This window comes from Oncorhynchus masou, chromosome 14 (assembly GCF_036934945.1).
Source record: "Oncorhynchus masou masou isolate Uvic2021 chromosome 14, UVic_Omas_1.1, whole genome shotgun sequence".
Lineage (NCBI taxonomy): Eukaryota > Metazoa > Chordata > Actinopteri > Salmoniformes > Salmonidae > Oncorhynchus > Oncorhynchus masou.
The window spans coordinates 37314730-37332327 of NC_088225.1; the positions used below are offsets into that span (position 1 = coordinate 37314730).

At 44.9% G+C, this 17598-nt stretch overlaps 1 protein-coding gene across 1 annotated transcript in view; it reads left to right on the plus strand.

The window, feature by feature from the left end:
* The window catches only part of LOC135553894 (histone acetyltransferase p300-like), a 172106-nt gene extending 155801 nt beyond the window's left edge, over positions 1-16305 (plus strand). The window contains exons 3-4 of the mRNA XM_064985819.1: positions 15715-16066; positions 16284-16305. Of these exons, the coding sequence (XP_064841891.1) occupies positions 15715-16066; positions 16284-16305 (374 nt within the window). The remainder of the gene's footprint in view (positions 1-15714; positions 16067-16283) is intronic.
* Positions 16306-17598: the final 1293 nt, after the last annotated feature.

Below are 17598 nucleotides of genomic sequence, written 5' to 3' on the forward strand. Positions count from 1 at the left end.
GAGAACTACATAGGGAAGTGTTTAAATAGCCATGTAACTATGTGTGTAGCCATACTGCCATGTAACTATGTGTGTAGCCATACTGCTATGTAGCTATGTGTGTAGCCATACTGCTATGTAGCTATGTGTGTAGCCATACTGCTATGTAGCTATGTGTGTAGCCATACTGCTATGTAGCTATGTAGCTATGTGTGTAGCCATACTGCTATGTAGCTATGTGTGTAGCCATACTGCTATGTAGCTATGTGTGTAGCCATACTGCTATGTAGCTATGTGTGTAGCCATACTGCTATGTAGCTATGTGTGTAGTCATACTGCTATGTAGCTATGTGTGTAGTCATACTGCTATGTAGCTATGTGTGTAGCCATACTGCTATGTAGCTATGTACCTATGCAGCTATGTGTGTAGCCATACTGCTATGTAGCTATGTAGCTATGTGTGTAGCCATACAGCTATGTAGCTATGTGTGTAGCCATACTGCTATGTAGCTATGTAGCTATGTGTGTAGCCATACTGCTATGTAGCTATGTAGCTATGTGTGTAGCCATACTGCTATGTAGCTATGTGTGTAGTCATACTGCTATGTAGCTATGTGTGTAGCCATACTGCTATGTAGCTATGTGTGTAGCCATACTGCTATGTAGCTATGTACCTATGCAGCTATGTGTGTAGCCATACTGCTATGTAGCTATGTAGCTATGTGTGTAGCCATACAGCTATGTAGCTATGTGTGTAGCCATACTGCTATGTAGCTATGTAGCTATGTGTGTAGCCATACTGCTATGTAGCTATATAGCTATGTGTGTAGCCATACTGCTATGTAGCTATGTAGCTATGTGTGTAGCCATACTGCTATGTAGCTATGTACCTATGCAGCTATGTGTGTAGCCATACTGCTATGTAGCTATGTAGCTATGTGTGTAGCCATACTGCTATGTAGCTATGTGTGTAGCCATACTGCTATGTAGCTACAGTGGGGAGAACAAGTATTTGATACACTGCTGATTTTGCAGGTTTTCCTACTTACAAAGCATGTAGAGGTCAATGTGATTTTCTGGATTTTTGTTTTAGATTCCATCTCTCACAGTTGAAGTGTACCTTTGATAAAAAATTACAGACCTCTACATGCTTTGTAAGTAGGAAAACCTGCAAAATCAGCAGTGTATCAAATACTTGTTCTCCCCACTGTATGTGCGTAGCCATACAGCTATGTAGCTATGTAGCTATGTGTGTAGCTACATAGCTGAATGGCTGAAACAGAGAGTGAGAGAGATGGAGTGAGGCAGAGACAGAGAGAGAGAGAGAGAGAGAGAGAGGCAGAGAGAGAGAGAGAGAGAAACAGAGAGAGAGGCAGAGAGAGAGAGAGAGAGAGAGACAGAGAGAGAAACAGAGAGAGAGAGGCAGAGAGAGAGAGAGACAGAGAGAGAGAGAAAAACAGAGAGAGAGAGGTGGAGTGAGAGAAACAGAGGGAGAAAAATGGAGAGAAAGAGGTGGAGTGAGAGAGAGGTGGAGTGAGAGAGAGAGAAACAGAGGGAGAGAAATATATAGAGAGAGAGAGAAAGAGGTGGAGTGAGAGAGAGAGAAACAGAGGGAGAGAAACAGAGAGAGAGAGGGAGAGTGAGAGAGAAACAGAGGGAGAGAAATAGAGAGAGAGAGAGAGAGAGAGAGGTGGAGTGAGAGAGAGAAACAGAGGGAGAGAAACAGAGAGAGAGAGGGAGAGGTGGAGTGAGAGAGAAACAGAGAGAGAGAGAGAGGTGGAGTGAGAGAAACAGAGGGAGAGAGAGAGAGGTGGAGTGAGAGAAACAGAGAGAGAGAGAGAGAGAGAGGTGGAGTGAGAGAGAAACAGAGAGAGAGAGAGAAACAGAGGGAGAGAAACAGAGAGAGAGAGAGAAACAGAGGGAGAGAAACAGAGGGAGAGAGAGAAACAGAGAGAGAGAGAGAAACAGAGAGAGAGAGAGAGAGGTGAAGTGAGAGAGAAACAGAGAGAGAGAGAGAGAAACAGAGGGAGAGAAACAGAGAGAGAGAGAGGTGGAGTGAGAGAAACAGAGGGAGAAAAATGGAGAGAAAGAGGTGGAGTGAGAGAGAGGTGGAGTGAGAGAGAAACAGAGAGATAGAGAAACAGAGGGAGAGAAACAGAGGGAGAGAAATAAAGAGAGAGAGAGAGGTGGAGTGAGAGAGAGAGAGGGAGAGAAACAGACAGAGAGAAACTTGCTTGACTGAATTTTCTGGAGTTTTAATTATTTTTTCCTGATTTTCTTAACAACTGTAAGGTGTAAATAGCATCTCGTTCCTGGAGGCTGTTGCCGTAGGGATAACTAAAATATACTGTACCGGTATGTGTGGAGAAATAAAACAGTTTATTTGATCACAGAGTGATAGTCACAGACGAGAAAGAGAGAGAGATGAGAGACAGAAGGGGGGGGGGGGTGTATGGGTCCACACCAGCTACTTCCTTCAGAGGACGGCTGTGTTTTCTACTCATTGATTTTATAGGTCAATTACTTCTAGGCTTGAATCTGCAGTCGGCAGGGAGCTCTCATTCTCTCTCGGTAGACACACACACACATACACACAAACACAAACACATTTAAATACACAGACATTCACACCAATTCACACTTGTCTGACGACCCAGCTACTGGTGTGTAAATGAGTCTAAGAAAGGAGAGAGGGATGGGGGAGGGAGGGATGGGGGAGGGAGGGCTGGGGGAGGGATGGGGGAGGGAGGGATGGGGGAGGGAGGGCTAGGCAGCAGAGAGGTGAAGTCCTCTGTTGGATTAGTGGAAGCTCCTTGAGCCAATCTGCATGTGAATGGCTATGAACTGCTTTAGCCATCACCCCGCCCTCACACTCACACAGAGAGAGAGACAGACAGACAGAGAGGTAGTGCAAGAGAGAGGGAGAAAGCCAGTCAGAGAGACAGAGAGAGAGACAGCCAGACAGAGAGAAAGCCAGACAGAGAGACAGAGAGAGACAGAGAGAGAGAGAGACAGAGAGAGAGAGACAGAGAGAGAGACAGCCAGACAGAGAGAGAGAGACAGAGACAGAGAGAGGTAGAGGAATTAGAGGCATCAGCTCAAATCCTCCCCATCGCCTCTCCAGCTCAGGAAAGCGAGTGACTGGATAAACTGAGCAAAGAAAGAGAAGCGAAATAAGGACTTTCTCCTTCTCTTCTTCTCTGCCTGGCAGCAGGTGGCTGTATGGTTGGGGACTGGGGCGTGGAGAGAAAGAACAGGAATCGGACTGGCTTTTGTGAATGAGAGAAGGTAGGAATCTGTTATATCCTCCCCCGCGGCCTCTATGGGCCGATCTCAATGCCTCTTCAAACCATGAGACCTGACTGGATCGGTCCACTTTGGCAAAAGGGGTGGGGGGGGGGACACAACAGTCTGGACCTGGCTGTTACAATGCATGTTTTTTCTGAATAATGGGATTTTTCTTCAAAAGTGAAATGAAAAGAATGTCTTGGTTTAATTTGAACAGCTGTATGTTTTGGTCTTGAGTATTGATGCTGAGAAATATTTAGTAGGAAGGTGACTAGTTGTTGACTAGTGAATGTTGTGTGGTTGTGGCCATGTGATACAGCACATGTTGCTGAATCTCACTGCTCTTTCATATGTAAAGTGTGGCACCATTTTACCAGCGCTGTGTCTCTACCCCCCCCCCCCTGTCACTGTGGAACTAACTGTTGCTCAACACTCTTTTGTGTGTGTGTGTGTGTGTGTGTGTGTGTGTGTGTGTGTGTGTGTGTGCTCTTATGAGGAAAGAAATGTGTTATCACATCATTTAGGGTCATCTTTGGTTCTACTCTGAGGAACATGCGGACTACAGAAATGTGCTGATACAGTGTTGATCCACTAACCATGTAGAGCTGCGTTCAACATCTAATGGGTTCACAGATGATGATTCCCCTGATTCATCAATATTTATTCATAGGGTACAGAGGAAGCAGTAGAGGAAGCAGTAGAGGAAGCAGTAGAGGAAGCAGTAGATGAAGCAGTAGAGGAAGCAGTAGAAGAAGCAGTAGAAGAAGCAGTAGAAGAAGCAGTAGATGAAGCAGTAGAGGAAGCAGTAGATGAAGCAGTAGAGGAAGCAGTAGAGGAAGCAGTAGAGGAAGCAGTAGATGAAGCAGTAGAGGAAGCAGTAGAGGAAGCAGTAGAGGAAGCAGTAGAAGAAGCAGTAGAGGAAGCAGTAGAGGAAGCAGTAGATGAAGCAGTAGAGGAAGCAGTAGAAGAAGCAGTAGAAGAAGCAGTAGAAGAAGCAGTAGATGAAGCAGTAGAGGAAGCAGTAGATGAAGCAGTAGAGGAAGCAGTAGAGGAAGCAGTAGAGGAAGCAGTAGAGGAAGCAGTAGAGGAAGCAGTAGAGGAAGCAGTAGAGGAAGCAGTAGATGAAGCAGTAGAGGAAGCAGTAGAAGAAGCAGTAGAGGAAGCAGTAGAGGAAGCAGTAGAGGAAGCAGTAGATGAAGCAGTAGAGGAAGCAGTAGAAGAAGCAGTAGAAGAAGCAGTAGATGAAGCAGTAGAGGAAGCAGTAGAGGAAGCAGTAGAGGAAGCAGTAGAGGAAGCAGTAGAAGAAGCAGTAGAAGAAGCAGTAGATGAAGCAGTAGAGGAAGCAGTAGAGGAAGCAGTAGAGGAAGCAGTAGAGGAAGCAGTAGAAGAAGCAGTAGAAGAAGCAGTAGATGAAGCAGTAGATGAAGCAGTAGAGGAAGCAGTAGAGGAAGCAGTAGAGGAAGCAGTAGAAGAAGCAGTAGATGAAGCAGTAGAGGAAGCAGTAGAGGAAGCAGTAGAGGAAGCAGTAGAGGAAGCAGTAGAGGAAGCAGTAGATGAGGCAGTAGAGGAAGCAGTAGAGGAAGCAGTAGATGAAGCAGTAGATGAAGCAGTAGAGGAATCAGTAGAGGAAGCAGTAGATGAAGCAGTAGAGGAATCAGTAGAGGACGCAGTAGAGGAAGCAGTAGAGGAAGCAGTAGATTAAGCAGTAGAGGAAGCAGTAGATGCTGAAACTGTCGTCTCGCCAAGAGACAGGTTCAGAAAGAAGCCCTGGTTAAACTGGGCGGCCATCTTGTGCCAACAGTAAACACACCCTGGTTAAACTGGGCGGCCATCTTGTGCCAACAGTAAACACACCCTGGTTAAACTGGGCGGCCATCTTGTGCCAACAGTAAACACACCTACGTCTCACTACATCTTGTGTCAACAGTAAACACACCTACATCTCACTACAACAGTAAACACAGCTACGTATCACTACAACAGTAAACACAGCTACGTCTCACTACAACAGTAAACACACCTACGTCTCACTACAACAGTAAACACACCTACGTCTCACTACAACAGTAAACACAGCTACGTATCACTACAACAGTAAACACACCTACGTCTCACTACAACAGTAAACACACCTACGTCTCACTGCAATAGTAAACACACCTACGTCTCACTACAACAGTAAACACACCTACGTCTCACTACAACAGTAAACACACCTACGTCTCACTACAACAGTAAACACACCTACGTCTCACTACAACAGTAAACACAGCTACGTCTCACTACAACAGTAAACACACCTACGTCTCACTACAGCTGATGTTCATGACATCCAGTTGGAGGAGGATGGACCACCAGAGTTTACATGTATAGAAACTAATATCTATCGTCCTCTACAGAAGCAGGAAATGTGAATTATAATACATAGACATGTTTGTAAAGTTTGATAAAAAATGTTTAGATAAAGTTCAAATCTGACATTTCAAAGTGGAAATGACAAACTTCAGAAGCCCTTTTAATGCTCAAATACACTTTTACACTTTGGACTGAAATCTGTTTGAAAATCTATGGTGAGACTTGAAAATGGTTGTCTAGCAACCGTCAACAACCAACTTGTTGATCAAATATTACACAATCCAGGTGTGTAAAGCTCTTAGAGACTCACCCAGAAAGACTCACAGCTGTAGTCACTGCCAACGGTGATTCTAACACGCATTGACTCAGGGAAGTGAATATTTATGTAAATTAGATATTTTTGTATTTCATTTTTGATAAATTTAGAGGGAAAAAAATCTATAAACATGTTTTGACAGTGTCGTTATGGGGTATTGTGTATAGATGGGTGAGCATTTATTTATTTTTTAATCTATTTTGATTTCAGGGTGGAACACATGCAAATGTAGTGTAAGTCAAGGGGTATGAATACTTTCTGAAGGCCCTCTGTTCATCATCTCTCCTCTCCTCTGTTCATCATCTCTCCTCTTCTCTGTTCATCATCTGTTCTGTTTCTCCTCTCCTCTGTTCATCATCTCTCCTCTCCTCTGTTCATCATCTCTCCTCTTCTCTGTTCATCATCTGTTCTGTTTCTCCTCTCCTCTGTTCATCATCTCTCCTCTCCTCTGTTCATCATCTCTCCTCTTCTCTGTTCATCATCTCTCCTCTTCTCTGTTCATCATCTGTTCTGTTTCTTCTCTCCTCTGTTCATCATCTCTCCTCTTCTCTGTTCATCATCTCTCCTCTTCTCTGTTCATCATCTCTCCTCTTCTCTGTTCATCATCTCTCCTCTTCTCTGTTCATCATCTCTCCTCTTCTCTGTTCATCATCTCTCCTCTTCTCTGTTCATCATCTCTCCTCTCCTCTGTTCATCATCTCTCCTCTTCTCTGTTCATCATCTGTTCTGTTTCTCCTCTTCTCTGTCCATCATCTCTTATCTCCTCTGTTCATCATCTCTCCTCTTCTCTGTTCATCATCTGTTCTGTTTCTCCTCTCCTCTGTTCATCATCTCTCATCTTCTCTGTTCATCATCTCTCCTCTTCTCTGTTCATCATCTGTTCTGTTTCTCCTCTCCTCTGTTCATCATCTCTCCTCTCCTCTGTTCATCATCTCTCCTCTTCTCTGTTCATCATCTGTTCTGTTTCTCCTCTCCTCTGTTCATCATCTCTTCTCTCCTCTGTTCATCATCTCTCCTCTTCTCTGTTCATCATCTGTTCTGTTTCTCCTCTCCTCTGTTCATCATCTCTCCTCTCCTCTGTTCATCATCTCTCCTCTTCTCTGTTCATCATCTGTTCTGTTTCTCCTCTCCTCTGTTCATCATCTCTCCTCTTCTCTGTTCATCATCTCTCCTCTTCTCTGTTCATCATCTCTCATCTTCTCGGTTCATCATCTCTCCTCTTCTCTGTTCATCATCTCTCCTCTCCTCTGTTCATCATCTCTCCTCTCTGTTCATCATCTCTCCTCTTCTCTGTTCATCATCTCTCCTCTTCTCTGTTCATCATCTCTCCTCTTCTCTGTTCATCATCTCTCCTCTTCTCTGTTCATCATCTCTCCTCTTCTCTGTTCATCATCTCTCCTCTTCTCTGTTCACCATCTCTCCTCTTCTCTGTTCATAATCTGTTCTCTTCTCTGTTCATCATCTGTTCTCTTCTCTCCTCTGTTCATCATCTCTCCTCTTCTCTCCTCTGTTCATCATCTCTCCTCTTCTCTGTTCATAATCTGTTCTCTTCTCTCCTCTGTTCATAATCTCTCCTCTTCTCTCCTCTGTTCACCATCTGTCCTCTCCTCTCCTCTGTTCATCATCTCTCCTCTGTTCATCATCTCTCCTCTTCTCTGTTCATAATCTGTTCTCTTCTCTCCTCTGTTCATAATCTCTCCTCTTCTCTCCTCTGTTCATAATCTCTCCTCTTCTCTCCTCTGTTCATCATCTGTCCTCTCCTCTCCTCTGTTCATCATCTCTCCTCTCCTCTGTTCATCATCTCTCCTCTCCTCTCCTCTGTTCATCATCTCTCCTCTGTTCATCATCTGTCCTCTCCTCTCCTATGTTCATCATCTCTCCTCTCCTCTGTTCATCATCTCTCCTCTCCTCTCCTCTGTTCATCATCTCTCCTCTCCTCTGTTCATCATCTCTCCTCTCCTCTGTTCATCATCTCTCCTCTCCTCTCCTCTGTTCATCATCTCTCCTCTCCTCTCCTCTGTTCATCATCTCTCCTCTGTTCATCATCTGTCCTCTCCTCTCCTCTGTTCATCATCTCTCCTCTCCTCTGTTCATCATCTCTCCTCTCCTCTGTTCATCATCTGTTCTGTTTCTCCTCTCTAAGGCCCCTTCATATTACCCGTTGTCTCTCCTCCAAATTGCCTGGACAAACGTTCTGTCACTCCTTCTCTCCGTCTCCTTCTCTCCCTGTCCGACACTCTCATCGCTTCTGCTGTTCTGTTTGCTTTTCTCATGCATCCCAGAGATGTGTGTGTCTAGTCTCTGTTTGTATTGGACCCCATAGTGTGTCCCTGTCTCTCTGGCTGTACAGGGCTTTACTAGGTCCATGTCTGTATCTCTCTAGCTGTACAGGGCTTTACTAGGTCCATGTCTGTATCTCTCTGGCTGTACAGGGCTTTACTAGGTCTATGTCTGTATCTCTCTGGCTGTACAGGGCTTTAATAGGTCCATGACTGTATCTCTCTAGCTGTACAGGGCTTTACTAGGTCCATGTCTGTATCTCTCTGGCTGTACAGGGCTTTACTAGGCCCATGTCTGTATCTCTCTGGCTGTACAGGGCTTTACTCGGTCCATGTCTGTATCTCTCTCTAGCTGTACAGGGCTTTACTAGGCCCATGTCTGTATCTCTCTGGCTGTACAGGGCTTTACTAGGTCCATGTCTGTATCTCTCTCTAGCTGTACAGGGCTTTACTAGGTCCATGTCTGTATCTTATCGTATCTTATTATCTATATATTTCTCTCTCTCTCATCCGATCTCTATACACATACAGAGCCAGCTCTGGGATGGGAAAATGTAATGTGTGGTTTAAGATGGTCGACTCAGCATTGATGGAGGACTACGGGGAGGTTATACTATAGTACAAGATGGTCGACTCAGCATTAATGGAGGACTACACGGAGGTTATACTATAGTACAAGATGGTCGACTCAGTATGATGGAGGACTACAGGGAAAGAGGAGACAGAGAGAGAGACAGACACACACAGAGGGAGAGAGAGAAACAGAGAGAGAGAGGGGCAGAGAGAAAGACACAGAGAGAGAGAGAGAGAGGGAGAGAGAGAGAGAGAGACAGAGAGAGATAGAGGGAGAGAGAGAGACAAAGAGAGAGAGACACAATAGAGACAGAGAGAGAGAGGGGCAGAGAGAGACAGAGAGAGAGAGAGAGAGAGAGAGAGGCAGAGAGAAAGAGAAAGAGAGAGAGAGTGACAGAGAGAGAGGGAGAGAGAGAGAGGGAGAGAAAGACACACAGAGAGAGAGGCAGAGAGAGAGACAGAGAGACAGAGAGACAGAGAGAGAGATAGAGGGAGAGAGAGAGACACAGAGAGAGAGACAGAGAGAGACAGAGAGAGAGAGAGAGAGAGGCAGAGAGAAAGAGAAAGAGAGAGAGAGAGGCAGAGAGAGAGAGTGACAGAGAGAGAGGGAGAGAGAGAGAGGGAGAGAAAGACACACAGAGAGAGAGGCAGAGAGAGACAGAGAGAGAGAGAGAGAGGCAGAGAGAGAGACAGAGATAGAGAGACAGAGAGAGGCAGAGAGAGACAGAGAGAGAGACACAGAGAGAGAGGCAGAGAGAGAGACAGAGAGAGAGAGAGAGAGAGAGGTCTGGTACAACACTTCAGTGAACTGACTGAGTAGATAACTGTAAAAGACAGACAAGCACATGAAGCTGTTTGTCAAACTAAAATCTCTTCTAATGTAACAGGAGTTCATCACACTTCAGTGTTTACAGATACAATAGTTAACTAGTGTCTGGAACCCCTCCATTTCTCCCTCTCTTTCTCCACCCTCTCTCTATTTATCTCTCTCAATTCAATTTCATTACAATTTAAGGGGCTTAGATAGATAATACAAAATGAACCGTACAGATTACACTCACAATAGTTCCAAAAATAATAAAGACATTTAAAATGTCATATTATGTGTAAATAGTTAAATTACAAAAGGGAAAATAAATCAACATAAATATAGGTTGTATTTACAATGGTGTTTGTTCTTCACTGGTTGCTCTTTTCTTGTGGCAACAGGTCACAAATCATGCTGCTGTGATGTCACACTGTGGTATTTCCTCCAATAGATCTCTCTCTCTCTGTCTGTCCTGAGTGAACTGATAGCGGTGTGGATTAGTCCCATTGTGGTATTTCCTCCAATAGATCTCTCTCTCTCTGTCTGTCCTGAGTGAACTGATAGCTGTGTGGATTAGTTCCATTGTGGTATTTCCTCCAATATATCTCTCTCTCTCTGTCTGTCCTGAGTGAACTGATAGCTGTGTGGATTAGTTCCACTGTGGTATTTCCTCCAATAGATCTCTCTCTCTCTGTCTGTCCTGAGTGAACTGATAGCGGTGTGTATTAGTCCCATTGTGGTATTTCCTCCAATAGATCTCTCTCTCTCTGTCTGTCCTGAGTGAACTGATAGCGGTGTGGATTAGTTCCATTGTGGTATTTCCTCCAATAGATCTCTCTCTCTCTGTCTGTCCTGAGTGAACTGATAGCTGTGTGGATTAGTTCCATTGTGGTATTTCCTCCAATAGATCTCTCTCTGTCTGTCCTGAGTGAACTGATAGCTGTGTGGATTAGTTCCATTGTGGTATTTCCTCCAATAGATCTCTCTGTCTGTCCTGAGTGAACTGATAGCTGTGTGGATTAGTTCCATTGTGGTATTTCCTCCAATAGATCTCTCTCTCTCTGTCTGTCCTGAGTGAACTGATAGCGGTGTGGATTAGTTCCATTGTGGTATTTCCTCCAATAGATCTCTCTCTCTCTGTCTGTCCTGAGTGAACTGATAGCTGTGTGGATTAGTTCCATTGTGGTATTTCCTCCAATAGATCTCTCTCTCTGTCTGTCCTGAGTGAACTGATAGCTGTGTGTGGATTAGTTCCACTGTGGTATTTCCTCCAATAGATCTCTCTGTCTGTCCTGAGTGAACTGATAGCGGTGTGGATTAGTTCCATTGTGGTATTTCCTCCAATAGATCTCTCTCTCTGTCTGTCCTGAGTGAACTGATAGCTGTGTGGATTAGTTCCATTGTGGTATTTCCTCCAATAGATCTCTCTCTGTCTGTCCTGAGTGAACTGATAGCTGTGTGGATTAGTTCCATTGTGGTATTTCCTCCAATAGATCTCTCTCTCTGTCTGTTCTGAGTGAACTGATAGCGGTGTGGATTAGTTCCATTGTGGTATTTCCTCCAATAGATCTCTCTCTCTGTCTGTCCTGAGTGAACTGATAGCTGTGTGGATTAGTTCCATTGTGGTATTTCCTCCAATAGATCTCTCTCTCTCTGTCTGTCCTGAGTGAACTGATAGCGGTGTGGATTAGTTCCATTGTGGTATTTCCTCCAATAGATCTCTCTCTGTCTGTCCTGAGTGAACTGATAGCGGTGTGTATTAGTCCCATTGTGGTATTTCCTCCAATAGATCTCTCTCTCTGTCTGTCCTGAGTGAACTGATAGCGGTGTGGATTAGTCCCATTGTGGTATTTCCTCCAATAGATCTCTCTCTCTGTCAGTCCTGAGTGAACTGATAGCGGTGTGGATTAGTTCCATTGTGGTATTTCCTCCAATAGATCTCTCTCTCTCTGTCTGTCCTGAGTGAACTGATAGCGGTGTGGATTAGTTCCATTGTGGTATTTCCTCCAATAGATCTCTCTCTCTGTCTGTCCTGAGTGAACTGATAGCTGTGTGGATTAGATCCATTGTGGTATTTCCTCCAATAGATCTCTCTCTCTCTGTCTGTCCTGAGTGAACTGATGGCTGTGTGGATTAGTTCCACTGTGGTATTTCCTCCAATAGATCTCTCTCTCTGTCTGTCCTGAGTGAACTGATAGCGGTGTGGATTAGTTCCATTGTGGTATTTCCTCCAATAGATCTCTCTCTGTCTGTCCTGAGTGAACTGATAGCTGTGTGGATTAGTTCCATTGTGGTATTTCCTCCAATAGATCTCTCTCTCTCTGTCTGTCCTGAGTGAACTGATAGCGGTGTGGATTAGTTCCATTGTGGTATTTCCTCCAATAGATCTCTCTCTGTCTGTCCTGAGTGAACTGATAGCGGTGTGGATTAGTTCCATTGTGGTATTTCCTCCAATAGATCTCTCTCTCTGTCTGTCCTGAGTGAACTGATAGCGGTGTGGATTAGTTCCATTGTGGTATTTCCTCCAATAGATCTCTCTCTCTGTCTGTCCTGAGTGAACTGATAGCTGTGTGGATTAGTTCCATTGTGGTATTTCCTCCAATAGATCTCTCTCTGTCTGTCCTGAGTGAACTGATAGCGGTGTGGATTAGTTCCATTGTGGTATTTCCTCCAATAGATCTCTCTCTCTGTCTGTCCTGAGTGAACTGATAGCTGTGTGGATTAGTTCCATTGTGGTATTTCCTCCAATAGATCTCTCTCTCTGTCTGTCCTGAGTGAACTGATAGCTGTGTGGATTAGTTCCATTGTGGTATTTCCTCCAATAGATCTCTCTCTCTCTGTCTGTCCTGAGTGAACTGATAGCGGTGTGGATTAGTTCCATTGTGGTATTTCCTCCAATAGATCTCTCTCTCTCTGTCTGTCCTGAGTGAACTGATAGCGGTGTGGATTAGTTCCATTGTGGTATTTCCTCCAATAGATCTCTCTCTGTCTGTCCTGAGTGAACTGATAGCTGTGTGGATTAGTTCCATTGTGGTATTTCCTCCAATAGATCTCTCTCTCTGTCTGTCCTGAGTGAACTGATAGCTGTGTGGATTAGTTCCATTGTGGTATTTCCTCCAATAGATCTCTCTCTCTCTCTGTCTGTCCTGAGTGAACTGATAGCGGTGTGGATTAGTTCCACTGTGGTATTTCCTCCAATAGATCTCTCTCTCTCTGTCTGTCCTGAGTGAACTGATAGCGGTGTGGATTAGTTCCATTGTGGTATTTCCTCCAATAGATCTCTCTCTCTCTGTCTGTCCTGAGTGAACTGATAGCTGTGTGGATTAGTTCCACTGTGGTATTTCCTCCAATAGATCTCTCTCTCTCTGTCTGTCCTGAGTGAACTGATAGCTGTGTGGATTAGTTCCATTGTGGTATTTCCTCCAATAGATCTCTCTCTCTCTGTCTGTCCTGAGTGAACTGATAGCGGTGTGGATTAGTCCCATTGTGGTATTTCCTCCAATAGATCTCTCTCTCTCTGTCTGTCCTGAGTGAACTGATAGCTGTGTGGATTAGTTCCATTGTGGTATTTCCTCCAATAGATCTCTCTCTCTCTGTCTGTCCTGAGTGAACTGATAGCGGTGTGGATTAGTTCCATTGTGGTATTTCCTCCAATAGATCTCTCTCTCTGTCTGTCCTGAGTGAACTGATAGCGGTGTGGATTAGTTCCATTGTGGTATTTCCTCCAATAGATCTCTCTCTCTGTCTGTCCTGAGTGAACTGATGGCTGTGTGGATTAGTTCCATTGTGGTATTTCCTCCAATAGATCTCTCTCTCTCTGTCTGTCCTGAGTGAACTGATAGCTGTGTGGATTAGTTCCATTGTGGTATTTCCTCCAATAGATCTCTCTCTCTCTGTCTGTCCTGAGTGAACTGATAGCTGTGTGGATTAGTTCCATTGTGGTATTTCCTCCAATAGATCTCTCTCTCTCTGTCTGTCCTGAGTGAACTGATAGCTGTGTGGATTAGTTCCATTGTGGTATTTCCTCCAATAGATCTCTCTCTGTCTGTCCTGAGTGAACTGATAGCTGTGTGGATTAGTTCCATTGTGGTATTTCCTCCAATAGATCTCTCTCTCTGTCTGTCCTGAGTGAACTGATAGCGGTGTGGATTAGTCCCATTGTGGTATTTCCTCCAATAGATCTCTCTCTCTCTGTCTGTCCTGAGTGAACTGATAGCGGTGTGGATTAGTTCCATTGTGGTATTTCCTCCAATAGATCTCTCTCTCTCTGTCTGTCCTGAGTGAACTGATAGCGGTGTGGATTAGTTCCACTGTGGGTTCTGGGGTCAGATATTTATAGCTGATTAAATCAGGAAGATTGACCATCACCAACGGCCATTGCTCTCTCTCTTTCTATCTGTCCGTGTGTGTGTGTGTGTGTGTGTCTGTGTGTGTCTGTGTGTGTGTGTGCGCGTGTGTGTGTGTGTGTGTGTGTGTGTGTGTGTGGAGATGGACAATAGCCAAAAACCACTGCCGTAAGCTTCTGTAAACTGTTCTAAACTGCTGTAAACTGTTCTAAACTGTTGTAAACTGTTCTAAACTGCTGTAAACTGTTCTAAACTGCTGAAAACTGTTCTAAACTGCTGCAAACTGTTCTAAACTGCTGTAAACTGTTCTAAACTGGAGAATAGATGTGTTAATGAATGTAAAACTTCCCCCGGGACCTTTACACACACACACACACACACACACACACACACACACACACACAACCTTTAACAGGTTGGATTAGCTGTCTGAGGTCCTACTTTCCCTTCAGTCCAGTTTACTAATAACAGTGTTGTGGAAAGCAGGATCCAGGTTATCATGTCAGTGTTGCACACACACACACACACACACACACACACACACACACACACACACACACACACACACACACACACACACACACACACACACACACACACACACACACACACACACACACACACACACACACACACACACACACACACACACACACACACACGTTGTGGCCTGTTAGTCTCTGAGTAGTTGTGGTTTGACAGGCTGGGTTAGCTGACACATGCTCTGTGGCTCAAAGTGCCAGACTCCCAGTAAACACGATCGCACACAGTCTGGCCAGAGCGTTTCTGAACACGGGGACGCAACATCTCGAAACTTCCGGGAACGCTTGTGAAGCAGACCGCACAGACGAGGCCGGGGGGGGGGGAGTTCAACGTGTTAAACAGACCGCACAGACCAGGCCGGGGGGGGGGAGAGTTCAACGTGTTAAACCTCAAACCTTGTGGAAGTGACACCTTTTCATTTTCGTAAAAAAAAAACGACTTTATATCGTATATCGAGTTTGAGCCTCCTGAGTGGCACAGCGGTCTAAGACACTGCATCTCAGTGCAAGAGGAGTCACTGTAGTACCTGGTTTGGATCTGTGTGTGTGTCAGTGTGTGTGTCCGTGTATGTGTTCTTCCACCACTGTGGAACTTTAACATCAAAGGATCTTCAAAAAGGTTCTAAAGACTGTCTGGCGTGATATCAAATAATGCTGTGATCAAATGATGTTGTGTGTCCACACATGTCTTTGGGTGTGTGTCTCCTCCCTCTGTTATTCAGTCATTCATCCAGTCACTAACCATTCCCTCTCTCTCTGTCTCTCTCTCTCCCTCTCTCTCTCTCCCTCTCTCTCTCTCTGTCTCTCTCTCCCCCTCCCTCTCTCTATCTCTCTCTCCTCTCTCTCACCCCCTCTCTCTCTCTCTCCCCCTCTCTCTCTCTCCCTCTCTCTCTCTCCCTCCCTCTCTCTCTCCCTCTCCCCCTCTATCTGTCTCTCTCTCTCTTTCTCTCTCCCTCTCTCTCTGTCACTCTCTCTCTGCCCCTCTCTCTCTCTCTGTGTCTTTCTCTCTGCCTCTCCCCCTCTCTCTCTCTGTCTTTCTCTCTGCCTCTCTCTCTCTGTCTCTCTTGTGTCTCTCTCTGTCTCTCTCTCTCTCCCCTCTCTCTCTCTCTCTCTCTCTCTCTCTCTCCCTCTCTCTCTCTCTCTCTCTCCCCCCATCTCTCTCTCCCCTCTCTCTCTCTCTCTCTCTCCCCTCTCCCTCTCTCCCCCCCTCTCTCTCTCTCTCTTTCAGACACAACTAAGGTGCTGGAGCAGGAGATACCCGCCTCGATGGAGGAGAGAGGGATGGAGGAAGTGAAACCTTCAGCAGTAGAAGACAAAGCAGCAGCAGAGGAAGCTGTGGAGGAGAGAGTAGCTCAGGAGAAAACAGAGGATAGCACAGCGCAGAATAAAGAGACGGAGGAGAGAGAGATGGAGGGAGAGGTAGAGGTCGTGACCCCTTGCCCTACAGAGAACCATGGTCTCCAGGGAACCATTAAAGGTCATGACCTCTTCGGCTACGTGGGCATCGAGGCTGTTCTGGACCAGATGAGACGCAAGACCATGAAGGCTGGCTTCGAGTTCAACATCATGGTCGTGGGTGAGTCGACACACACACACACACACACACACACACACACACACACACACACACACACACACACACACACACACACACACACACACACACTGCCAATTGATATCCTCATACAGTTCAGGTCCAGTCAGCTAGCTGTGCAACCTGATCTCACAGCTTCTCAAAGTTTCACTTTCGAAATTCAACATAATATGGATGACCGTCTTTAATTTCATTCCACGTAGTTACAGGGTTCATTCCACATAGTTACAGGGTTCATTCTACGTAGTTACAGGGTTCATTCCACGTAGTTACAGGGTTCATTCCACGTAGTTACAGGGTTCATTCCACGTAGTTACAGGGTTCATTCCACGTAGTTACAGGGTTCATTCCACGTGGTTACAGGGTTCATTCCACGTAGTTACAGGGTTCATTCCACATAGTTACAGGGTTCATCCCACGTAGTTACAGGGTTCATTCCACGTAGTTACAGGGTTCATTCCACATAGTTACAGGGTTCATTCCACGTAGTTACAGGGTTCATTCCACGTAGTTACAGGGTTCATTCCACGTAGTTACAGGGTTCAATCCACGTGGTTACAGGGTTCATCCCACGTAGTTACAGGGTTCATTCCACATAGTTACAGGGTTCATTCCACATAGTTACAGGGTTCATTCCACGTAGTTACAGGGTTCATTCCACATAGTTACAGGGTTCATTCCACATAGTTACAGGGTTCATTCCACATAGTTACAGGGTTCATTCTACGTAGTTACAGGGTTCATTCCACATAGTTACAGGGTTCATTCCACATAGTTACAGGGTTCATTCTACGTAGTTACAGGGTTCATTCCACATAGTTACAGGGTTCATTCCACAGAGTTGCAGGGTTCATTCCACGTAGTTACAGGGTTCATTCCACATAGTTACAGGGTTCATTCCACATAGTTACAGGGTTCATTCCACATAGTTACAGGGTTCATTCCACATAGCTACAGGGTTCATTCTACGTAGTTACAGGGTTCATTCCACATAGTTACAGGTTAAAACAGAAACACCTCAAAGGGTTCAGATTAGGTATTCATTCAGAGTGGTGTAGTTTAGGTATTAATGCAGAGTGGTGTAGTTTAGGTATTCATTCAGAGTGGTGTAGTTTAGGTATTCATTCAGAGTGGTGTAGTTTAGGTATTCATTCAGAGTGGTGTAGTTTAGGTATTCATTCAGAGTGGTGTAGTTTAGGTATTCATTCAGAGTGGTGTAGTTTAGGTATTCATTCCTAGTGGTGTAGTTTAGGTATTCATTCAGAGTGGTGTAGTTTAGGTATTCATTCAGAGTGGTGTAGTTTAGGTATTAATTCAGAGTGGTGTAGTTTAGGTATTCATTCAGAGTGGTGTAGTTTAGTTATTCATTCCTAGTGGTGTAGTTTAGGTATTCATTCAGAGTGGTGTAGTTTAGGTATTCATTCAGAGTGGTGTAGTTTAGGTATTCATTCCTAGTGGTGTAGTTTAGGTATTCATTCAGGGTGGTGTAGTTTAGGTATTCATTCAGAGTTAGGTATT